At 37.4% G+C, this 26,573-nt stretch overlaps 1 protein-coding gene across 2 annotated transcripts; it reads right to left on the reverse strand.

Annotated features, from left to right (window-relative positions):
• Nucleotides 1–2,673: 2,673 nt before the first annotated feature.
• LOC139759186 (uncharacterized) lies at nt 2,674–26,573 on the reverse strand. Of its 2 annotated transcripts, XM_071681235.1 has the most exons (10): nt 26,506–26,573; nt 22,954–23,099; nt 20,077–20,248; nt 17,338–17,526; nt 15,232–15,349; nt 14,669–15,006; nt 12,515–12,631; nt 8,896–8,940; nt 8,183–8,427; nt 2,674–7,839 (listed from the first exon to the last, which is right to left on the reverse strand). In XM_071681235.1, exons 3-10 carry the CDS (start codon nt 20,230–20,232, stop codon nt 7,788–7,790), a joined length of 1,260 nt encoding a protein of 419 aa, XP_071537336.1. In that variant the 5' UTR covers nt 20,233–20,248; nt 22,954–23,099; nt 26,506–26,573; the 3' UTR covers nt 2,674–7,787. The 2 variants fall into 2 exon arrangements, with proteins under 2 accessions (XP_071537336.1, XP_071537335.1); XM_071681234.1 differs by having other exon boundaries at nt 8,183–8,940.

Below are 26,573 nucleotides of genomic sequence, written 5' to 3' on the forward strand. Positions count from 1 at the left end.
GTGGCGGGGTGGTGATGGGAATGAATAAAGGGAGACAGTATGAATTATGTATATGTGTATATATGTATATGTCTGTGTGTGTATATATATGTATACGCTGAGATGTATAGGTATGTATATTTGCGTGTGTGGATGTGTATGTATATACATGTGTATGTGGGTGGGTTGGGCCACATTTTCGTCTGTTTCCTTGTGCTACCTCGCTAACATGGGAGACAGCGACAAAGCAAAATAAATAAGATAATAAATAAAAGGGGAGAAAGAATACTTCCCACATATTCCTTGCGTGTTGTAGAAGGCGACTATAAGGGAAGGGAGCAGGGGGCTGGAAATCCTCCCCTCTTGGTTTTTTTTTAATTTTCCAAAAGAGGAAACAGAGAAGGGGGCCAGATGAGGATATTCCCTCAAAGGTCCAGTCCTCTGTTCTTGACACTACCTCGCTAACGCGGGAAATGGCGAATAGTATGAGGGTTAGGGAAAATGATTTGGTAAACAGAGAAGAGGTAGTAAAAGCTTTGCGGAAGATGAAAGCCGGCAAGGCAGCAGGTTTGGATGGTATTGCAGTGGAATTTATTAAAAAAGAGGGTGACTGTATTGTTGACTGGTTGGTAAGGTTATTTAATGTATGTATGACTCATGGTGAGGTGCCTTAGGATTGGCGGAATGCGTGCATAGTGCCATTGTACAAAGGCAAAGGGGATAAGAGTGAGTGCTCAAATTACAGAGGTATAAGTTTGTTGAGTATTCCTGGCAAATTGTATGGGAGGGTATTGATTGAGAGGGTGAAGGCATGTACAGAGCATCAGATTGGGGAAGAGCAGTGTGGTTTCAGAAGTGGTAGAGGATGTGTGGATCAGGTGTTTGCTTTGAAGAATGTATGTGAGAAATACTTAGAAAAGCAAATGGATTTGTATGTAGCATTTATGGATCTGGAGAAGGCATATGATAGAGTTGATAGAGATGCTCTGTGGAAGGTATTAAGAATATATGGTGTGGGAGGCAAGTTGTTAGAAGCAGTGAAAAGTTTTTATCGAGGATGTAAGGCATGTGTACGTGTAGGAAGAGAGGAAAGTGATTGGTTCCCAGTGAATGTAGGTTTGCGGCAGGGGTGTGTGATGGTATGGTTGTTTAATTTGTTTATGGATGGGGTTGTTAGGGAGGTGAATGCAAGAGTTTTGGAAAGAGGGGTAAGGATGAAGTCTGTTGGGGATGAGAGAGCTTGGGAAGTGAGTCAGTTGTTGTTCACTGATGATACAGCGCTGGTGGCTGATTCATGTGAGAAACTGCAGAAGCTGGTGACTGAGTTTGGTAAAGTGTGTGAAAGAAGAAAGTTAAGAGTAAATGTGAATAAGAGCAAGGTTATTAGGTACAGTAGGGTTGAGGGTCAAGTCAATTGGGAGGTGAGTTTGAATGGAGAAAAACTGGAGGAAGTGAAGTGTTTTAGATATCTGGGAGTGGATCTGGCAGCGGATGGAAACATGGAAGCGGAAGTGGATCATAGGGTGGGGGAGGGGGCGAAAATTCTGGGAGCCTTGAAGAATGTGTGGAAGTCGAGAACATTATCTCGGAAAGCAAAAATGGGTATGTTTGAAGGAATAGTGGTTCCAACAATGTTGTATGGTTGCGAGGCGTGGACTATGGATAGAGTTGTGCGCAGGAGGATGGATGTGCTGGAAATGAGATGTTTGAGGACAATGTGTGGTGTGAGGTGGTTTGATCGAGTAAGTAACGTAAGGGTAAGAGAGATGTGTGGAAATAAAAAGAGCGTGGTTGAGAGAGCAGAAGAGGGTGTTTTGAAATGGTTTGGGCACATGGAGAGAATGAGTGAGGAAAGATTGACCAAGAGGATATATGTGTCGGAGGTGGAGGGAACGAGGAGAAGAGGGAGACCAAATTGGAGGTGGAAAGATGGAGTGAAAAGGATTTTGTGTGATCGGGGCCTGAACATGCAGGAGGGTGAAAGGAGGGCAAGGAATAGAGTGAATTGGAGCGATGTGGTATACAGGGGTTGACGTGCTGTCAGTGGATTGAATCAAGGCATGTGAAGCGTCCGGGGTAAACCATGGAAAGCTGTGTAGGTATGTATATTTGCGTGTGTGGACGTGTGTATGTACATGTGTATGGGGGGGTTGGGCCATTTCTTTCGTCTGTTTCCTTGCGCTACCTCGCAAACGCGGGAGACAGCGACAAAAAAAAAAAAAAAAAAAAAAAAAAAAAAATATATATATATATATATATATAATATAACTGACTGTTATATTTCTCTCTTTGTCTCCCCTGATGATGTGATTATTACACGAAAGTGCACTTGGGAACTTTTCGTGTTTCATTTTCCCCGTGGACTCATAGGAATATCTTGATCACGCGCAAAATTGTGATGTATACACAAACATACACAGACATAAACATATACATATTCATACTTGCTTGCCTTCATCCATCCTGATGCTACCCCGCCGCACAGGAAATAGCACCGCTACCCCCCATTCCAGCGAGGTAGCACCAAGAAAAGACAAGAGAGGCCACATTCGCTCACACTCAGTCTCTAGCTGTCATATGTAATGCAATGAAACCACAGCTCCCTATCCATTTCCCGAATTAACAAGGTAGTGTTAAGAACAGATGACTGAGTTTCAATGGGAAAAGTTCTCACTTGGCCCACATCTCTGTTCCTTCTTTTGGAAAGTAGTACAGGAAAACATAAGTGTCATAATCACTTCAAGCTATCTCTTACTGCCACAGGATGGCGTTCTCCCATATGAAATGGGTTTGCTTATGCCTAACAGCTCAACAGGATTAGAGACCATTTTGATTATGGCATAACAAACAGTTCTACTTTCATTTCTGGACCAAATCTCATGCTTACATTTACAATAACTCCATTTGATCATTTTTTCCCCTTAAACAAATAACCCGAAAAGTCAGTTTCATGACCAAAATCAACTTTAGTGCTTTAAGCTGTAAAACAATAAGGGATGAATAACTCTTATATTGCAGACTGCAACATTAGTCTAAAAAAATAATCTTAAAATAGGTTCCAAACACTATAACTCAACCCTAACTGCCATGTGTTCTCTTCAGTTTCAGTATGTAGATTGCCTATGCAAGTAAATTATAGTTATAATGAAGTTAATGTGATTTACTTGTAAAATCTCTGATAATCAGTTCTGTAAGAAACACAGTTTCTGTTCAGATGGCAAGTAGCACTGTACAATGATATGCAGCTTGATGAGCATCAAACGTTTATCTGTTACCTTAAGATTTGGACTAAACTACAAATCCATCAGCATCATCATGTAAGAGCATGGAGAGCAAGCAGGATGACCTGGATTTTTTCTTACTGTTACCTTATCCTTTACCAGCCTATATGTTAGGGATGCAGCCATAAGTTCTGAAAAATTAAAACTTGAAAAGGGTGCAAGGCTGTATGCACTTGATCTACCCTGCACAAATTGTAATAAAGCTAAAATCAACACTAGCTACTAGACAGACAGCTTGCATTTCTAGTAAGATGATGATAGGATTTTCTATTATTTGATAAGGCATTTAGGCACACATCACACTTACAAAATTATTCCAACATAAGTAGAAATAATTATTGCTACAATACAGTACATCTTTAATTTGCCACAGTTGCTAAAATACAAACAGGCATCCTAGCCAATCAACATGAAGAAACTTGGCTTGGCTACTCACTGGTTTACCTTAATGGATACTGAGGACCATACAGTGTAACTGTCAATCCTAGGTGTAGCCTTTGTAGACAGTTTTTGAGTTATTAACAGTACCTGTGTTTGGTGAGTACACACTTCAAACTACATCTAAGCTGAAATATATTTTCATTATAGCTTTCCGAGATGAATATACAATAGAAACTATACTTTGTAAAACTCTAGACAGAAAGCTTACTTCCATAGTTAAACTGCATGCACTCCTAATTAAAACTTAACCATCATATTTTGTGATGCAAGAAAGAAATGCTAATTCTTGTAAACAAAAAAAATTGTATCTAAACTAACAAAATCAACAATCTATGTATTCAAGTTTGGATTAAAATAAACATAAATCCAACTGCTAAAATTGAAACTTTACATTATGAACTGTAAACATCTTACATCTCTACTGCTAATTGCAATCAATTCATATCCTATATGCCTTCTCAAGCTATACACCAGGTTTATGCATGAAATCCTTTAAAAAACAAAGCGTGACTATATGCGGTAGCAGATTCATCCAAGAAATCATCCCATATGCATGTGCTCCCTCACTCCACACTTCTACTGTACCCTTGGTTTCTCCACCCTTATTACTATTTATTTTGTTCTCTTTTAGTCACATTCTTGATATCCCTTATTTGTGCATGTTCATATTAACTCACTGTTCTATCTTTACTTCATCAAATATTCTCTTCAAAATATATATCTCCTTTGACTTCCATATTTTGCACTTAAGACTCCATATTCCCTTCTCAGAAACCCATTTCAGCACTTAAAACTATAATAGCAATTCTAGTTAATAAATCATATTCTGACATTATACAACAGTGAATTATATCACACAGTAAAAAAGCTCATCATTCCTGACTATTAGTGCTTCTTTCAAGTTTTAAGGATCAGCAACTAGTCTTGCTTTTCATACTAATTCTGATATCTCTGCTTCAATTCCATTTCTACTGAAAGCACAAACCATATAATGAAGTCCTGAAACCTCTCCATCCTCAGTACAACCATCACCATCAGTACAACCATTCCAATTTCATTTCTAACTATGAGGTCTGGCCATTTCCACAAGTGGTCATTAGTATATCAAGACTGCCTGTCTTGACCTTTACTAAAAACACAGGAAAAATGCCTTGATAAGCTGGAAAACATACAGAATCATGTAAGGCAGTCCCCTTTTTCCTTGCTAAAACACCTACTGTATAAATCTAATGGTTGACATAATCCATTACTCAGTCACAATAGAACAATCAAACCCCATTATGGGGTGGAAGGGAGGAACATAATCCATTCAAAATGCAATGTATTAAAAAGATGAGACTATGTATCAAAGCAGGTTTTCTCTGCATGGTGTCTGTTTTCAAAGACATCAGAATGAATTAGCATGATGAGGAGACAAACCTTTACTCACATAAATGACTAAATAAAAATTCCACAACCAGAACATGTACTGGTTATTCATCTAGGTCTATACAGGATAGAAAGAAAGTACAAATCAATGAAGTCTTGAACAAACTATGTAAGCAGAGAATCAAGTGGATACAAGAACTTCTGGTTAAAAAAGTTCTTGAAAAGAAACAGCAGTGATAAGATTAGAATCAATGTTAAATCAAATAAAAAACGAAATTTAATAAAAATCCTATCCTCAAAATATGTGTATGTTTGTCTTTGTATGAACTAATCAGAAGCAAGATATTTTCCTCGCATAACAAAATGCAACAAAAAAAGAGAGGGGTAGTAGGTATCAGTGCCAACATACAAAAAACAAAGTTTTCAGGAAAAAAAAGCACTATATAAGAAAGAAGCGTATCCCAGCTGCCCAGAGACTACTTCCTGGAAACTAGCATTACACTGTATGTGGATGAATCAACTTTACCTTTAAAACAGGCAGATTCCTGGTAATACACATATGACTGCCAGCCAATAAAGTTGGCTATCTTTTCAACTGGATTCTCTCTAATCCATCTCCACACAATCAAAACAGTATCAAAATAATTCTTACCTTTCATAAAACCTACTTGGAAATGACCATCCACTCACAGACAACAATTTTTGCATGAAAGCAGGCTTTATTACATAGTCCCTTAGCTTTTTCACCACAGTCTGTCATAATTGACTACTGTATCAACTTCATACAGTAGCATCCCACACATACAACTCCCCTAGGCATGCTTAAACTAAATAAATTTTTTTTGTATTATCGGCCAAATTTTCTCTCCAGCCTACTCTTCTATCAATCAACTCAACAAACAACAAAGGTAACGTACAAACTTTGTCTTACACTTGCTTTAACTTTAAACCCCTCACTCAATACACTATTAACTTTCAGGCTTTCTAGTCTGTTTAGAAAGTCTTCACGTACTCTAATACAGTTCCACAAAACCATACATTCTTAACAGATTCTGCAACTCTTACTAATCAATTCTTTGTCTATAAGCTTTATCTAGTTCATTATATACATCATATCCATTATTTTATTTTCAATCATTTTCTCAACATTTTTGAAACACTTCTAGCTCACCTAAATGCAACATTTACAATATCCTTCTTATCACTGCCCTGCTGTACATTTCTCATGGGCAAACTTGAACCCTAATTATTCCAAAATAGTACACCCTACCTTCTATACAATAGCAATATCACTGTGACTATCTAGTCCTTTAGCACATCAACTTCCCTCCACAGTCTTACAAAATTTTCTTTGAGAGCACCTGTACTCATCTCATCTTTCTTCATCTCCCTATTTGCTTGATCCTCATGAGATTGACTATAATTTGGTTTTTGGAATGCTTTCTTAAGATCCTTAAGAAGTCTCTCAATATTTTCAAGTCTCCTTTTTAACCTATACCCACCCTATTTCCACTTCATGTAAGACACAAATGCATACAGTGACTTCTTCCATCCCTTCACTGTTTCAACAGGTTTGTATAATTCTAACATTCATATCTTTTATCATGATCGAGAAACCTTCATCTCCTTTCCTACTTCATTCATCTATTCTGATACAGCCTACTATTTCCATTATTCACATACAAATCATTCCAAATAAATTTTCCTCAATTTATCATCCTGAATTCCTTCTCAGGATCCCTATACTACTTATGCTCTCTCCCCATCACATAAATAACCAACACATGATACTTCAACATATCGAATTTGATGTCCTCATGGTTCTTTACATCTCCTACTTCTCCCATGATGATCATTTCTTTCTCATTAACTTGATTCTTAATACACATCTAACCTTTGGCATTCACATTGATAGCCTTGAGTTTCTCCCATTTTTCTTGGAGTTCATTATAATCTACCAAAAAGTCACTCAGTAAAAATTCCCATGTCCTCATTTCTCATACCTACCCCATTCATCATTTAGCTTCATTTCTTACAGTCTCTTTAATGGTTCTGTCCCACACTATGTAAAGGTAACCTCATTCTGCTATGTGCTATAAGATGAACAGACAGACATCCATTCAAATCCCTCTTCACTTTTTTTGTCCAGCATCAATTGCACTTGTCGGAAATTCAATTGAATGCATCATTGTCAATCAAGCCATACTCTACCCTAAATGGAGCCGCCCAGAAAATGTGAAATCTTCCGTGCACATTTCCACTGCACCACCTATACCCAGAAGAGTTTGAGAACTTTTGCTTAATTATGTCTCTGACCTCTCAATACAGCAAACACCTCTCATCTCAGTCAAATATACTTTACAATCAAAGTAACTGGGCATAAAACTAGGATTTATGTATCAGCTAGAAAGGCATATTATAACCTGGGAACAAAATCCAATTGTACTGTGGACCAGATTTCTTTGATTTAGGTACACAAATGGTCGATAAAATTTTTTTCTGGTTAAACTAATCTGTTGTGAATGTTATTGGAAATTTACAATTTCAGGTAGAGAATGTCAGAGCTAAAGTGATAGCATGCTTTGCAACATTCATAATCCTGATACCTGGATTCTCGGTAGGCATAACTGTGCTGCTTGTTCCCTGGTTTGATGTGTACAGACCTTGCTGCTCTGCCACCACCAAGAACCAACATATCCCTTCAATCCCAACAGAACATCACACCACTTGACACTGGTAAATGATGCATTTCTGGAAGTCTTCAGGTGATCTGTTTGCCAGAAAAAATTCATATCAGGATGTCCCTTTCAGGAATTTGTTTAACAAAGAGTACACTTTACAAACAAATTGAAGTGTATGAACTCAATACTTTAAAAGAACTAAGTCTTATTCTGGTCACAAAACTATGGTCCCAAAATATCTTATCAAGCTATGCTTACATATAATTGTCAGAGCACGATATGTAGAGAGTGATATGATTAATGAGACTCCATAAATTTGGAGATTTCAATACTTTAGCATACAGTTGCTCCATAAATCACAATACGTTACTCTACTGATACAGACAACACACATCCACTTTTCATATCAAAACCAAAAGGGTGTCTTCTTACTTCCTCTCAAGTAGCTCTGTAATTGATGAGTCCATAACATTATCGTCCCCCATTGACATCAGATTGTTTTCTTTGTTATCAGATGCAACAGTTTGGTTGTCTCCTATGGCTCTCATGTCCTTGTCTGAAGATTTCACGTCTGGTAAACCCTCATGTGGCAAGTTGGCATAGTTTAATTGAGTGGAAGCAGAATTTCCGTCAGGTACACTGGATGCACTCTGGTCACTTGCCAGTGCTTCCCTGATCTGCCGAGACACAGAGCTTCTATAACTGCTGTGGGTATGTGTCTCAGGCCTCAATGCTGCAAGGCTAGTAAGTGACAAAGATGGTTCGGACAAATATGAAGATGGTTGATGTGACTGAAGAGACTGTGGATGTGGACGCGGCGAAGGTTGATGAGGGCGTGGTGAATGCGGGGGCTGATGAGACAGTGGCAAATGAGAGTCTGCTTGATGTGTTCGTGCTGTTTGTTGAAGCGTCTGATATGGTGATGGCTGTCGCAAATGTGGCAGGTGGATAGTGCGAGTGGCTCTAAGGATGGATCTTTGAGGGTGGCGGCTGGACACTGACTGAGGGCTAGGTCTGCCTCCAATTTTCCTATCACTAACTGTTTGGCTACTAATCAAATCATCCCCCCCATCAGTACTGCCACTACTGCCACCCCTTAAGTCACTCTCAAAACCCCAAAGTCCAGATGCACGTGCATCGCTTACCTCCTGCAGGATTGCCTCTTGTTGGTCTTGTATCTGCAGCAACTCCTGCAATACATTAAGGTGGATAAGACAATATGGTTTTGATTTTTGTTTACTGTGTAAAGATTACTGGCACAACAAGAAAGACCATCTATTATTCATCAACTTCACAGTCATGTTTCTCTTCCTAGGTGCTACTTTCATTAATCCTCACACGCCTACATTAAACATTCATTTTCCACACCTTCAATCATCTGAACTGTACATGACATTCCTGCATTGAAAGCAAAGTGGAATACATAATCTTCTAAAAATGTCTCCATATTTTTATTGTTTTAAATCAAGCATTAAAGCAAACACATCTGATTAAAAACTCTACAAGTCTGATTAATTATAACCACTAAAGTGAGCCTTTAATGCTTTCTTTGAATAAGAAATGTTTTGTTGGGATATCTGCTGTCCCACCCCAGAAAAAAAAAGTATATGCCACTAACATGATTTGCTCAATACAGAAATCTAACTGCCATTTGTATTAACAGCTAGTGTTCCCCATCCTCTGACAATACCTTCTGCTAATGTCCCCAAGCAGAGCTATTTTTCTGCCAGCCCCTAATTCATCATGCATCCATCTAATTGTCCTTGGAAATTTTTTTATCACAATCTTATCAATTTCTGTTCTATCCATCTATATCTCTAATGTCCATTCCTTTTGGGAACTCCCATCAAGGAGGTGACCATGCATGGAAAAGAGTCTCCACATCTCTGTATCCCTGCAAGTCTCCCTCACATACACCATTCCACACAAACTTCTCCCATTCCTCTCCCTCCAGAACTCTTCCACTCTATTTGCCCATTTGACAAGTGGTCTTCCTCTCAGACCAACCCCATTAAATGTACTATCATACATTCTCCTTGTAAAATCCCCATCTTGCACTCTTTCCACAAGCCCAAACCACCTCAAAGTATTACATTTCACCTACTCTATCACCAAACAATTCCTTCTCTGCCATACCAAATTTCATACGCCCCCTCATCACTTTCTTCATTCCATCAAGTCATACCACAAGCTCCTATCAAATAATTCATATCCAAAGTCTGGATTCTTGACCTACATAGCTCATCACATGTCTATGTTTTGGATATGCTGTTCCTAAATCAATTCTTCATTTTCATACTTATACCTATACCCCATCAAGAAACCTAATGACTCTTCTACCATCTACTGCTCTCTCCCTTTCATATTTTTGTTTTTCTGCTTATTTGTCATGCCTATTGATAAGTCCATCCAGAAGTTTATAGAGTTCACATATCCACACTGTACAACACCCTCCAAAGCTCCCAGTACTAATAAAAAGGAATGCATCCTCCTAAGCTTTTGATTAGGGGTCTGCAAATTTTAAGAATTGCTTGGCCATTTTATAAGCAAGTAATTAGTGAGTGATTGCAACTGCCACAAGCAGTAATCATGCAATATACCTCAAAAACTACTTCAATGGATAAAATCATGAAAAGAGCATTCTGAAATGCAAAACTATATTGCACTCTTGGATATACAAAACAAAAACTTCAGTCCCACAATAAAAGGCTGTTTACAAAAGGCATTACACAACTCCACATTTCACTCACTTTGCATTCCCTGCCATACCACATCCTTCATACACCCCCTCAATTCTTTCTTTATTCAGTCTAGTTATACTACTTGCTCATCTCAAAGAGCTCATTTCCACAGCCTGGATTCTTCATCTCCATAACTCATTCCATCTCTAAGTCTTAGCTGCAAAGATCAGGGTTGAGAGGACTATGCTGTCCCTTAATCTTCTCTTCATTTCTATGATTACACCTCTATACTCCATTCTTGCACTAAGGAACCCAATGACTCTTCTACTATGTACTGCTCTCTCCCTTGCCTCTCCTTCCATAACACCAAACTTAACAAGACAGCTCTTAAATGCTTAAATTCTCTCACCTCTTCCAGTCTTTCTCCCTGCATATCTGTAACACAATTTAGTACAATTTCTTCTTTCATTCTAAACAGTTTGGAAAATCTATGCTTTCACTCTGTTCCCTTTGAAACACTATTATTTTACTTTTACCTGCATTTATCTTCTATCACCTGTGCTTACACACATCATACAACACACTTACAACCTTTTGCAACTCCTCTTCACTTTCAGCAAATAACACAGTTTTATCCACAAACAGGATTGTCACCAGCCACCATAACTTAATGCCACACTCCATCTCTTCACCCCTTTTCCTTATTTTTCCTTTCACCATTCTTATCATTCCATCCACACGTATATTGAAAAGCCCTGCCTCGTACCCTCATGTACACCAAAAACTTTTGCTCAACTCTCCAACCACTCTTACACATGCATTTGCCACTCTATAGAAGGCTTTCACACCATCTACCAGCTGTCCCCCCCCCATCCCATACATCCTTAACACATCCCATAAAGCATTCCACTTGACTCTGTCATATGTTTTCTCCTGATCCATAAAAGTTGCATACAACTTCCTTATATCTTTCACATGATCTCCATACTTTCAACAGTTGTAGACTTACACGATTCACCCAAAATTTTCCCATCCTCAACTACCAACATTTATTGAAGTTTTTATTTATTTATTTTGCTTTGTCGCTGTCTCCCGCGTTAGCGAGGTAGCGCAAGGAAACACGAAAGAATGACCCAACCCACCCACACACACATGTATATACATACACGTCCACACACGCAAATATACGTACCTATACATCTCAACGCATACATATATACACACACACAGACATATACATATATACACATGTACATAATTCATAGTCTGCCTTTATTCATTCCCATCGCCACCCCGCCACAATGAAATAACAACCCCCTCCCCCCTCATGTGTGCGAGGTAGTGCTAGGAAAAGAGAACAAAGGCCACATTCGTTCACACTCAGTCTCTAGCTGTCATGTAATAATGCACCGAAACCACAGCTCCCTTTCCACATCCAGGCCCCACAGAACTTTCCATGGTTTACCCCAGATGCTTCACATGCCCTGGTTCATGCTATAAAGGATATTTGGTACAAAAAATTCTCCAAATACTTTGCTTACTGCACATTCTTAAACAATGTCAAATACTCAATGCTATTCATTACAGTTTTAATTTCCTCTCTTCTATATTTCTTCTTGCTTCACAATAAGTCTGTCTGCCTGTCTGTCTATCTATATCTCTGATGCACATTCTCTCTGGAAACTCGCTCAAAGGGGTGGCCAGAGCAAAAGAGTCTCCATATCTGGTGAACTCAAGTGCCTCTTATTTGCCTTTATTGTCTAACCCTTAACAGGCCACTAGCAGAGGACAACTCTTGCACAGTATTTCCAGAGGGTTCTGCCGAATGTTCCTACTAACAACTTCTACCCACTGTGTATCTGCTATTTCTCTTAACATGTTACTTTCCGCTTTGCATGGTTATCTCCTTGCCAAAATATTTCTTGTCTATTTTTCCCTATTCATTACATATCCCCACACTTATCACCTCAGATTTCCTAATCTTAAAATTCTTAATGCCATTCATAACTTTATATCTCAGTGCCACAAGTTTTTCATTTGGGGAACTAATGAATATCAGACAATAAAAAAACATGTTTCTTACAGCAGTCAAAGTTGTTATAACATTTCCTTGCTGCTGAAGCTGTTGTTGAAGTCGTTCTCTAGTGAACCGTTCTTCTTCTAGTTGCAGCCAAAGCTCCCGACATGTGTTAACCACCATCTGAAAAAGTAATACATCAGTACATTCTTCTACTGAGTTACAACCAAAGGAGCACTAAGTAAAAGCCAGTGCTATATTCTAGCCCCTACTCTCTTGTACAGTGAGCCATAATGCCCACAAATTCAAGAGGGTACAAGGAAGCTTTTTACATACTTCTCTCCCTCCTCTGTGAAACACCACTTTGTTACCAGTTCTAGTCTCATGATTAATCTATGATTAAACAATCTAATAATGTTCCCTTACCTCAAACAAAAGTATGCATCACCATTTCACTTCAGTGATGGAGACCACAGAATCTCACTTCAGGAGAATAGTTTAGGAGACCAACTGTCTGCTAGCAAGTATTACAACTGCATTCATGTTCATCAATTAGGAAATAGCCAGCATGCTATTCACATCATAACTGAGGCCAAAATTAAAATATGTTTCCTCAGTCTGCTTATCATACATAAAGAAGTACAAAGAGCTAATAAAGGGGAGAGACAAATATGATGACATAATTACAAAAGCTGAATTAAAGGGATAGGCTACAGGCAATTTGTCCACTTTGAGAGACAGAAGAGTGAGGGGTAACCTGATCACTACCTTTAAGTTATTAAATCAGATCAGTGACAAGGACAGTGAACAGTTTTTCATGAGATGCTGAGATAGAGTGACCAGAGGATATCATATAAAATCATGCAATAATCTTGTAAGAAAAGTGTTTTCATGGTGTAAAGAGTGGTGCATGAATGAAATAAAATGACTGAGGGCATGGTTAATGCAGACAGCATACATGAATTCAAGATGTATGACAGAAGATAATGCTGAGGAGATGAGCCCCACTATTGTTAAACTCCCTCCCCATTCAGTACAAACAGGAAAATACATGCACACACAAATCTTTCTTCAGCCCTAACTGTCATTCTTGCTTTTGAGAGGTAGTGTCAAGAACAAACAAATAATGATCATACTTAAATACATCAGTCCTTAGCTGACAAGTATAATGTACTGAAACAGAACTTACCATCCACAGCAAAGCCTCACAGGATACTCCATGGATTACCTTCAACACTTCATATACCCTGGTTCAGCCCATTCACACATATCACCCTCTCTATATTACATCAACTCATTATATTCAATACATATCTCTCATCCTCTTGAACGTTCTATATATCTAACTATATCTCTGATGCCTATTCCCATCCAGAACTCCCTCAAGAGGGTGGCCATGGCAAGAGTCTTCATAATTAGTGAACTCCTAAATGTTTAAACTTCCATACCACAAAACCTCCTCTACACCATTCTCTGATCACATCTGTTTCCTCCAACCCCTTGCCACCTTCACTTCTAACAATAAGATCCCATTAGGCAGTCTTTCTTCACTCATTCTCTCCATATCAACAAAGCTCTCTCTAGACTGTGTTTATTACCACAACTCTTTCAAACTGCTTTTTCTCACACAATTAATCTACCTCATACCACATACTGTCCTTAGGCATTCAATTTCTGACAAATCTACCCTCTTCCTTTCTTTTGCATTCACGGCACAAGACTCACATCCATAGAAAAGTTATGAAAAAATTACCAAAGGTAAGGTAATGACATGCAGCAAGGGGAGGAACACTGCATGGCACAAGTCCCAGATTATACCAAAAACTTAAAGCTCTATACATAGGTCAAAAAGTATACACCTTCTATGCATGATAAAGAGTATCCACATACGTTTGAGAAATTTGTTGACTCATGTAGAAAAGCTGACTTAAAGAAACATTATTAAAATTCAATGATAAAATCTAAGAATGGCAACTCTGCTAAACAGACTTACGAAGAGTATACAAAATTTGTATGAAATAAAGAATCCTAGAAAGTGTTGTGGTTACAATTAATGATGCATAATGTAGTAAAATGGAGAGAGAGAGGAAAAAGAAATACACTATACAAACAGAGTTCAGTAAAGATGCTGACAGGGAGATAAACTATACCACACCATGATGCAGTCTTTCATTTATGACTCATGAATTAGAAGAAAAAATCACTTTGAGTCATACTTACTGTTATTGTATGGTCTAAGCTGGCCCTTGTTGCTGCACACTGGCTGATATCGAATGGCTTGCGTGTTTCCTTGGTTGATTTTGATGATGATGCCTTTTGCTTTGGTGCACCTTCTGGTAAATCTTTCTGTCCTGTTTCCTTTGAAGTACCAGTTGAAGTTTCTGTTTTGTTTTTTATATCATGTGACTTAACCGTTTCATTTTTCATATCAACTCTTACAGGTCTTATTTCATCATGATCATTTGTAGAACTGTCAAAACCATCATTTTGCAGATTTGTTTTCCTTGGCCCTTCTTGTTTCACATCATATTCATACAAACTTACTTCCTCAGCTCCATCTGAAAGTGGACCCATATATGAAAAATATGACAACTGTTGAGTTACATTAACAAGGGCACTAACTACAGACTCAAAATTTCATTACTATCACATTTCTATTTATGTTATCGTTGTTTCTTGCTATATTCTAATAATATTTTCTCAGCACATTTCTGCTAAATACTCCAAAAAGACAACTCTCTCTCATAAGCTCCCTCACTCAATAGCAAGATCATTAAACTGACCTGGTTCCTGGTGCCGCTGCATGGCTTTTAAATCTAGAGGAGAGCTAGTATCAGACTGTCGCATTTTCTGAGAAGCCATTAAGGCTGAGTTTGACTGAGCCAGGATGAAATCCACACTCTGAAACAGAAACTGGTGACATAAAACTGACATGTCTGTATAAATTCATAATTTTCTTATTTCATCTGTTATACCTATTCGCTGTCTGCCGCGTTTGCAAGGTAGCACAAGGAAACAGATGAAAAGACTGGTCCAACCCACCCACATACACATGTATAGACATAAATGCCCACTCATGCACATATACATACCTATACATTTCAACGTATACATACATATACACAGACATATAAATATATATACATGTACACACTCATACTTGCTGCCCCCATCCCTTCCTGTTGCCACCCCGCCACACATGAAACAGCACCCCCCCCCCCCCCCCCCCCCCGTGTGTGTGCGAGGTAGTGCTAGGAAAAGACAACAAAGGCCCCATTCATTCACACTCAGTCTCTAGCTGTCATGTATAATGCACTGAAACCATAGCTCCCTTTCCACATCCAGGCCCCACAAAACTTTCCATGGTTTACCCCAGATGCTTCACATGCCCTGGTTCAATCCAGTGACAGCACATTGACCCCGGTATACCACATCGTTCCAAATCACTCTATTCCTTGCAAGCCTTTCACCCTCCTGTATGTTCAGGCCCCGATCGCTCAAAATCTGTTTCACTCCATCCTTCCACCTCCAATTTGGTCTCCCACTTCTCCTTGTTCCCTCTACCTCTGACACATATATCCTCTTTGTCAATCTTTCCTCACTCATTCTCTCCATGTGGCCAAACCATATCAATACACCCTCTTCTGCTATCTCAACCACATTCTTTATATTACCACACATCTCTCTTATCCTTTCATCACTTACTCGATCAAACCATCTCACACCACATACTGTTCTCAAACATTTTATTTCCAACACATCCACCCTCCTCCGCACAACCCTATCTATAGTCCATGCCTCGCAACCATAAAATATTGTTGGAACCACTATTCCTTCAAACATACCCATTTTTGCTCTCTGAGATAACGTTCTCGCCTTCCACACATTCTTCAATGCTCCCAGTATCTTCACCCCCTCCCCCACCCTGTGACTCACTTCCGCTTCCATGGTTCCATCTGCTGCTAAATCCACTCCCAGATATCTAAAACACTTCACCTCCTCCAGTTTTTCTCCATTCAAACTTACCTCCCAATTAACAAGTCCCTCAACCCTACTGAACCTAATAAACTTGCTCTTATTCACATTTACTCTCAGCCCTCCTCTTTCACACATTTTACCAAACTCAGTCACCAGCTTCTGCAGTTTCTTACCCGAATCAGCCACCAGTGTTGTATCATCAGCAAACAACAACTAAGTTTATATACTGCTGTAATTGTTTTTCAACATCTAGATATGAAATTCTAATAACAATCCTTTATACAAACATATCATTAAGGCTTTGCGACATAAAACTGAAAAGTCTATATAAGTCTAAATACTGCTGTAATTGCTTTTCAATATCTAATATGAAATTCTAATAACAATCCTTTATATCAATATATTATTGAGGCCTTGGGTAACTAAATCATCAAATTATCCAATTCATCTTTTAATAAAAACCTAATATTCAAGTTTCATCTACTGCACAGTTTGTGCAAAAGTTTGCTAAGTAATTATTTTTCTCAATAATTATTCGACATTTCCTGCTTCAATGAGGAAACGACACGAACAAACAACCAAGCATTTAAGGAAAAATCCTTACCCCTTCCTCTGTTCCTTCTTTTGGAAAACAATGAAACAGGAAAGCAAGATTTCCACCCCTCTGCACCTTCTCCACACACTCACCTACTACATAGAATCTATATTTTTCCATTGGGGAAATGTAAGTGGCCACTTGCTTAAGTTAAATGGCTATGCATTCAACTTTTTCTTTTATCTACAATCTATGTGATTGAATTAAAAATCTTCAACTAAGGAGACATTTGAAACAAAGAATACCGAATCTAAGAGTTTTGCCATAAAAAAAAGTAACAATAATTCTTTCTATATTCAGTTATATAGGATCTTACCTGCTGTCTGGCAGCCTGGAGTCTAGCAGCTAGGGCAGGTGGCAGATTTGGACTATAAGATCCTGACCATCGACTCTGTTCCAGCAATTGTGCCCGTGCTAGAAGTTTATTTGATGACTGGCGAGATGCAAGTTTCCGTGCTAATTCAGCCTGATTCAGTCTCATGGATGCTAAATCATGTATGGTATCCTGAAATTTCAATTTTTCAAATGAGCATTTTCTTTCCCATGACTCTACTGATACAGTCTAAGGTATATCCAGTCTATCACAAACTGAATATCAGGGATGATAAGTACAAATCTGAGCACCATGGCAAGAGCATGTAAGAGCCCATCTCTGAGGAGGGAATCTGATCTCTGAAACACTAATTTTAAGTTTCTGCAGTGGGCAGGCCAAGGACCACAGCACTCAAATTCCAATCCAAAACTCAGCCAAATGAGTCATTCCACAAATATCTTCCATTAAATCAAGTACAGTTGTTCTACCAACACATAATAATCACACTATGGACACATGATATGGTATGGTAGACACTAAGAAATCCATACATACCAAAGTACTAAAGTACATAAACTGATGGCATCAGAACCTCTCCCACCTTCATTTCCCTGAAAGCCTTTGTCCTGCATAGAAAACAGAGAGGAGGGTGGGATGGTAAACTTGTCCTTAACTCATCCTGTCTCAGTTTAAAAATGAGAGTGATTAACATCCATTTTCTAATACACAAGAGAGGCAATACACAAGAGTTTTTTATGATAAGGTTAACCTATTTGTATTATGACAAACTGTACAAATCTCACCCATTCGCTAACTAATGATGCTGGCCATGTTGGCAGAATTTTACTTACTTTTTGATGAAGAAGGTTGTCTAGTTAAGCTTACAACATTGTATATCCCCTGGGGATAGGGGAGAAAGAATACTTCCCACGTATTCCCTGCGTGTCGTAGAAGGCGACTAAAAGGGAAGGGAGCGGGGGGCTGGAAATCCTCCCCTCTCGTTTTTCTTTTTTTTTTTTTTTCCAAAAGAAGGAACAGAGAAGGGGGTCAGGTGAGGATATTCCCTCAAAGGCCCAGTCGTCTGCTCTTAACGCTACCTCGCTATCGCGGGAAATGGCGAATAGTATGAAAAAAAAAAAAAAAAAAAAAAATCTTGATTGAGTACAGACTTGGTGTCACTATGGTCACTACTGAGACACAACTAGTCACTGTGGTGGGAGATACTTTCTTTGCTTCTTTTATCTTTAATGAATAACTGGAGATGTATCAATAAGATATACAGCAGTAACAGAAAGGCAATATTCCGTGTTTTGATCATGATGTGGGGTCTAAGATATTTTCTTTGCTTTTTTGAAGTTAATAAGCATTTATGATCATAAACAATTCTATAATACTGCTGGAATGAAGCTGCTATGCAATTTATGCATTTTATGCATTTACCCTTCTATTCCTGGTTGAAACTCGTTTGAATTCATTAATTCTGGGAAGCAGATACACTATTTTACAAGATATCTTTTCATATCTGTTCCTGGTGTTACCCTACTGATGTAGAAAATGGCAATCAAGTATGAAAGAAAAATAATTGTAATAAATTCTGCATGTTTTTTTGTCTAACATTTCATCTTTTCATGTTTATGTGGCTGATTCAGCCATGAAAAATGTCAATCATATCTTTCTGTACTGTATAGGCTCAAAGAGAATTTATCCCCTCCTCAGCTCTCTCAACCCCATTCTTTTTATTACTGTGCCTCTCTCTTACCCTTTTATTACTTACTCGATCAAACTACCTTACACCACATACTGTCCTCAAACATTTGATTTTGAACACATCCACCATCCTCCACACAGCCTTATCTACAGCCCATGCTGTGTATCCATATAATACTGGTGGGACTACAATTCCTTCAAACATACCCATTTTTGCCCTCCCAGAAAATGTTCTCTCTTTCCACATATTCCTTGGCACACCCAGAACCTTCACTCCCCCCATCCCCCTCACCCAACCAACAACTCATTTCTGCTCCCATGTTTCCATTTGCTGTCAAGTCCACTCTAAAATGCTTCACATCCTCTGATTTTTCTCGGTTCAAACCAACCTGTCCTTCAACCCTACTAAACCTAATAACCTTGCTTTTATCCACATTAACCTTCAATTTCCTCCTTTCACACACTTCCAAAATTAGTCACCAATTTCTACAGTTTCTCACTCAAATCTGCCACTAGTGCTGTATCATCAGCAAACAGCAAATAACTCGCTTCTCATGGCCTCTCATCCCACACAAATGCTTTCTTGACCCACCCTCCAGGACTCTTGCTGTTACCTCCACTTTCATACGTCAGAATTTACTATCAGTTCACTTGCCTTTTAACCTTTGGCATAGGCCTATTACAATCCATACTCCATCCCACTATGGGTATTTCTGGCAAATATCTCTAAATTTTCTGAAATTCTACTTTTTCACAATCATTATCAGCAGTGCATCAAGAAACAAGAAGCTAATATAGATGAGTAAAGACAAATGAAAGGCACATGTAAAAATAATTTCAACAGAGGCATTAACTTTCTTCTTTTACACATCAATGAAATCCAATGTCTAGAAATCAGTTCTTTCTTCACCTCCCTAGAGGCTGCTATTACCAACAAAATACAAACAAACTCGTTTATAGCGGCCAATTAGTTCAACCTAGCTGCCTAAAAGATCAATGGAATTGGAGACATTAAATAGACAACACATAACTTACATCCCATATTGGTCTGTTAGGCCTGAACTTGTGAGAGGGTGATCCTGAGTGGTGCATCCTTCTGGCAGACTGAATATCACCTTCCCTCAGACCTGACCTGAGACCATCATTGTTCCATCCATGCCGGCCTCGTGGCCATGAATGTTCTGGTTCCATTGCAAATCTACAAAATCTGCAATACGTTAAGTCTATACATTAGGAATGCAGTACAATAAAAACTTAAAATTTTTCATGTAAAAGTCATTATCAACTTTAACTAGAGGTGTATGAGTACAGGCTTTAAATATAACTGAGATTTTCACCTGTCTAATAATTTGCCTTCAAATATAAAGCTGGATGATCTAGTGTGATCCAAGCAAATCTGTCTCCAATTTGATGTTCAGTACACATAAATAATGCTTTTACACTCACAAAGCTCCAATCTAGTTTTCCACCTCTCACTCAGTGCTCCCTGCCTTTCACCATCATCTTGTTCACATAAGTTTTTTCTGTCATTCTTGCTACAGAAATTCTTTCTACAAACTTATACTACTTCATAATTACACTTTTCTCTCTGTCAACTATTCTTCCCTTCATACCATAATATATACTATCCACATTCTCTACAAATTACTTTCCTGGCATCTCTAGATATCATGACTTCTGGCTCAACTACTTGCACTTTATAACCCATATTTTTGTTCTGGGTGAACATTCCATCTCCATAAGTAAGAGAACATATACCTAACTTTCCAAACCCTCTTCACATTGTAGACTCATATACATGATTTTATTACATAATTTTCTCAGCACTAGCATTTTGTTGAAATTGAACTCTTAGATAACAATATCTTTCCTAACTTCACACAAAATTTCCCCTTCAGATTTTCAATTCTTCCCATCACCCTTCATATGCTCATTTCTAATCCCCATCCTTTCCTATCTAATTACCTACAATACTTAAAATAACTGTGCTCTTAGATAGTTTCCTTCATTTCATTATCATTCTTTTCTGCAAACATTTTTACTTTTTTATTCATATTTACAAATGAAAACACAGATTCATGTTCCAGATCCATTTCCACTGTCAGAAAAAAATATGACAACAGACTGATACATACATTCAAGATGTATTATAAGCATTACATGGGAAAAAGTAAATGAAACAGCAGATCCTCATAAGTTATCAAGAACACTGATAGAAGTTAATCATGATAGTCAAGCCCTTGACTGAACATTTTAGTAAGTCACCTGCTTCAGGGAAAGTTCCTGAGGACCTAAAATTATATAGTTTGGAAAGAGGTCAAGGGGTGATTTGATAAATGTATCAAAATCATCAAAGGCATCGGTAATCTTAACCTAAACAGCTATTCACAATTAGATTGTCTGATTTTACTGGTAGTCAAAGGTACAAACTCATGGACAAACACTTTACTTTGAATGAGGCAAATTTTTTCTCTTCAACAGGATTCTTAACATATGGAATGATTTACCAGCCTGGGAAGAGCAGTTGAAAGCAACACCATAGGCATGGATAAGAACAGATCTGACAAACACTTCATTCTAAGTCCATGACTAACATTATTTGCACTTCCTTAGTTGTATATAAAGATTACAGGTATTTCTTCTTAAGTCACATTTGCTTATGTACTCTACTGTACTGTCCCTATGTTTCTGATCTCTCCTATTATCATAAAGAGTCCTTCAAGGACCCAGTGGTCTTTTTCTGTTTAATTTCTTCTTAATGAGACTCCTGACACTGCATACACTCAACACATTCTAAAGACACTCCTTAAACCCTGTATCATATTGTTGTCTGAGACCTTTGATTTTATGCATCTTCATTCTTGTTGCCATTCTAATGCTTTCTATGCTAACACCTCTATGAGAGACAGCTGATTCATTTAATCACTTATTTCCATAAATCCTTACTGCTCATCTCTCACTCCATTACTCACATTGCAGGTAATATGCAACTTTCAATGATATAATCACCCTATTTTTGCTAATACTCTTTTCTACTATTACTATCACATCCCTGTTTAATAACTGCATCTGTCAAATTCATAGGCATTATCATCTTGGCCTCCCAGTATATATCAAGAAAGTGCTTTAAAACCACCTAACTTCCTTCACTGTCCTCCTAGCTATGTACTTAGTCTAACCCAGGAACCTTCAGTACTTTCCCCATCCTACTTCTGGTCTCATTTCCACATCAAACATGTTTAAATTTGTCCATCAATTCACAGATGATGTTTCAGCTTCAAACATAAAATAGTTCTTTCAAATATGTCCTAAATACAAATATCCTATCTAATATGTTTTCATTAAGAGAACTACGAATTCATATATCAATCTTGCACTGCTCCTTTTCTACAAGAAACTTAGCAAAAAGCCAGCCCAAACTAGTATGGCAATATATATGCCTGGTTTTACCTTGGAATCAGAATTCTTATGCACAGTTGATTTAATATTGTTACCTTTTCAAAAGGCTATCTATGATTATTTCCCAAAGAACTAGTTATACAAAAGTGCAGCTTTTCCCAGAATCCATATATTTCATCTATCTTTTCTATCAACCTACCTTTTATTCTATCAAAATTTCCATGCTCTATACTAGATTATTGTAAAAGGAGAACATCTCTGATGAATAGTTTATATAATATGATGGTAAATGAATGATCATAAGTGGGCAGAACTCTAGACAAGAAGATATACGAGTAGTTATCAAGAATATAAAGAATCTGGTAATATGTTTGGTTTGGTTGAGTACAGGATGGTTGATTTATGCCATATCTACTCTGACATACATTTCCAAATATCAGATTTGGCTCAAAAACTTTTCAGGTGGTACCTAGCCCAAATTTCATACAAAACTTTAAAAAATCTGTTTCTTACCTTATTCAAACAAGTACAGAAACAGCTTGAGTAAAATGATGAAATTATCATCATGGGCGATGTCAATTTTGCATGATGAATGGTGATTTTAAAAAGTTCTTGATATCCAAAATCACAGATGACATATGCTGTCACTCATTACGTTGCTGTTAAAAAGATTTTCATTATAATCCTCTGTTAAGAGAGCATAAAGACATGAATAAATGTTCCAATAATAGCAGCAGATTTGGTTGGTAATCTGGCCGCCACTAAAGTAATACTATGAAAACATTACAGTACAAGTGTAAAACTCTAGCCACAGCCTTGTTGTACACTGTTTTTTGCTATGACTGTAAATATACAAGCAAACATTTTCCTAATCTTTATCTATGCCACATACACTGTACAACAGATGGGGGTCCTCAGTCCCTTTTCAGTTCATACACAACTTATATTTCCTCAAACTTTTTCTTGTCTCTTCCAATTTTCCATGTGAAACCTAAACTTCATGAAATGTTCAGAAAATATGCTGACAATCTCTGGATCCCAAGCTGATAACAAAAACATAGACAGATAGATACATTATTAGCTCCATACTACATCTCTAAATGTAAAGTCTAAACTCATTTTTCACTGAATTCACCTATATTGATGGCTTTAAATTTGAATTTTTCTTTGTAAAACACTATTTGTGGACAGTGACGAGAGAGTGGCAGATGAATGGAACATAATGAATGAGAACATGATTAATGCAGAGAGCATACATAAATTTAAGAAGCTGTATGACAGTTGAGAATGTTCAAGAGATGGTGCTCCATGAATATAAAATTCCCTCCTAGTACAGTACAAGTAAGTAATTAACTTACAACTCTCCCTAATATTTTGCATCTTTAAAAGATCTAGCCAACATTTTGGTTAGTATGGATACCAATAATTTCCTAAGTTTCACACTGGCTAGGTTTGGATGTTGCACACTCTACCTTATTTAACCTGAAACACCAGAACCTTGCTTGATGTCTTCTTTTTATTTCGGTCAGATTCAAATAATAGGTATCGATCTTTATATTATTTCTCTTACTTTTCTGAGAAACTTTCACATATTTCTTTTATTATACTTAATTGCTGTCTCACGCGTTAGTGAGATAGCACAAGGAAACAGACGAAGAATGACCCAACCCCCCCACATACACATGTATATACATAAACGCCCACACACGCACATATACATACCTATACATTTCAAATTTCATATTGATATCAAAATTTGTTTATGGGAACTTGAAGTAGAAGGGCACACATGGCCAAAATAAACAAAGAGTGTAAATAAGGGAGGATGAAAGCACATTTCACTAGATACCTAACTGAACACTTGTGCCAGAATGGATATCCATACTTCCCAGATACATTTCACCATTTCCTTTTTTCAGAGTAACTTTCTATAATCAACAATAAGACAAGAACTTTACTAGGTTACATTTCTAAAACTGTCCACTTGGTTATATTTTTACTGTCTATGCGTTATGATCAACCACAAAGGGGTAACTGTAATGATACCTCCCCCTTTCTTTGAACAGTGAGACTGTGGAATTCTTTCCCTTTCCACCATAGCCTTCCTATCTTTATGAGTCAGGACCACAAACACCTAGTTGATTTGTATATATTTGTCCTTTTCACCTATGAGGGTCTTCCTCAGCCTGTGCCAAAAAATGGGATGAAACTGTCTTTTGGGGCATGAATTTATCTTCTACTGACAAAAACCATATAAAAATTTTTACCTCAGTAAAATAACTTTGGACAGACAAATTTACACATGGAGTACTTACATTAGCTCCAGTAAATTAGATCTTGATAGGATATATTATATATTAGATCAGGTTAGGTAAGCTTTTTCTTTTTTTTTAGTGTTGGTTTTGTTTGTACTCCAAATCATAAAGTGCCCACCATATCTGATATCATTCTCATATAAATTAGATAAATCAACTTATCAGATTTTTGTCAACATAAGACTCTAAACAAAGATGTGAAATACTGTTTCATATCTAAAGGGAGAGATGATCATCTAAAAAAGTTTCATATCAAAATGTACAGTATCAAACTGAATAACCCTTCCTCACACTTCCACTTTACACTGTGCAACCATATTTTGCCCTCATGTCCTTGTGCTGCCCTCCTTTGTTCAAATTTGCTGTCTCTCAAGAAACAGCAGATAATAAAGTTAAATTTGATTAAGGCTTAATACTGGGGAATTTTATGTAAAACTTTCTTTTCTTTGTTTTACCCTATCTATAATGAAAATGTGTCTTTGGTGACACTATTACTGGCTCGGGGTTAAGGAAAATATATTAGTATGCCTTTTTGATCCAAAACTGCCTCAACTTCAAAACAGTAATGGATATGAACTCTCCTAAAAAAAATCTACAGGAATTAATAAAAAAACAAATAATAATGTAAAAATACAGGAAAATGAATAGTACTGAATTTACCTATCAAGCAATGCACAAAAATTAGCTTTGAGTACAGTATCAAGCAGTTCTATCATGCAAGGGTAGCATGGTGTTGAAAGAATTGAATAAAAACAGCAGATCATGATTTGAAGCATCACATTTCATTCTTCTCTTCTAAAGAAAGTGAATTGACAATAGCAGGGGAGGCAAGATGCACAAAATCAACAGAATCCATGGGAACCTTAAATAACCTCCTTAACAGCCAATTCTTATCTTAATTTTCAACAAATTAATCAAAAATTCATCAGAAATATCCATGAATACTCATTAAACCAATTTCAAACAAATTTCAATACACAAAAGACAGATCAAGTAGTCATTCATAACACTATCTAACCTCCCTAGTAAGCAATCTGTGTCGTTCCCAACAGCAAAATAGCAATATTTATACATCTCTATCATAAATCTGATTCATTCTGATTTTTTTCCCAAGTTTTCGACCTACTTTAACATTATTCTTATACTTTCTTTGATTCTCTTAAACTTCATTATCATCATGTTACTAATATAGAAGATGCAAACCCACAGAGCTTTTATCTCATTCCTGAACACAACTCTTCAAGAGCAAACCGAAGGAAGTTTTCGTGCCTAATTAAACAAGTAATTTTCCAAATAAACTAGTCACCAATATACTGTCAGACCCAACTGTGCCTAATGGCTGGCAAAACAACCACTTCTAGCTTACATTCTAAAATCAATCACCACACCCCAAACTCAATAATTACCCTAAGCTCAATAATGGGGATTTTGAGACAAAACTTTCCTTCATACCCTTAAATTACTTAACAATCTAACCCCATGATAATCCAAAGACTGGTCTACCTGACTTGTGTTAAGCTACAGTACGTCAGATTAGGCCTTTATGGTCTCTGCTTTGTCACTTTCATTATAAATGGTATGAACTATCATCTCTGGAAGTTTCAGAACGGAATTCGTTGTACTAAACTGTGCCATTTCATTATACAGGACAAGAAATATAATCTTGAAAGTAACACAAGCACTAATGCTGAATTCAGAGCATTCTATAAAAATATCTGAATTACAATATAATAGGGGCTTTATCACTTACTTTCCTTTAAGGCCAGAGATGTGTGCAACAACCTAATCAATTGCTCACCTACTCTCGCTTCAGTCGCC

This window comes from Panulirus ornatus, chromosome 32 (assembly GCF_036320965.1).
Source record: "Panulirus ornatus isolate Po-2019 chromosome 32, ASM3632096v1, whole genome shotgun sequence".
Lineage (NCBI taxonomy): Eukaryota > Metazoa > Arthropoda > Malacostraca > Decapoda > Palinuridae > Panulirus > Panulirus ornatus.

Bases quoted from the DNA above. Each gene is read 5' to 3' on its own strand.
- LOC139759186 (XM_071681234.1), bottom strand. From the start codon at position 20,232: ATGGAACCAGAACATTCATGGCCACGAGGCCGGCATGGATGGAACAAT. The intron at 15,007-15,231 runs GTCAGTTTAATG...GTCCACTTTCAG, and splicing joins GCAGCGGCACCAGGAACCAG to ATGGAGCTGAGGAAGTAAGT. The intron at 8,941-12,514 runs GTAAGAAACATG...AATGTATTGCAG, and splicing joins TTATAACAACTTTGACTGCT to GAGTTGCTGCAGATACAAGA.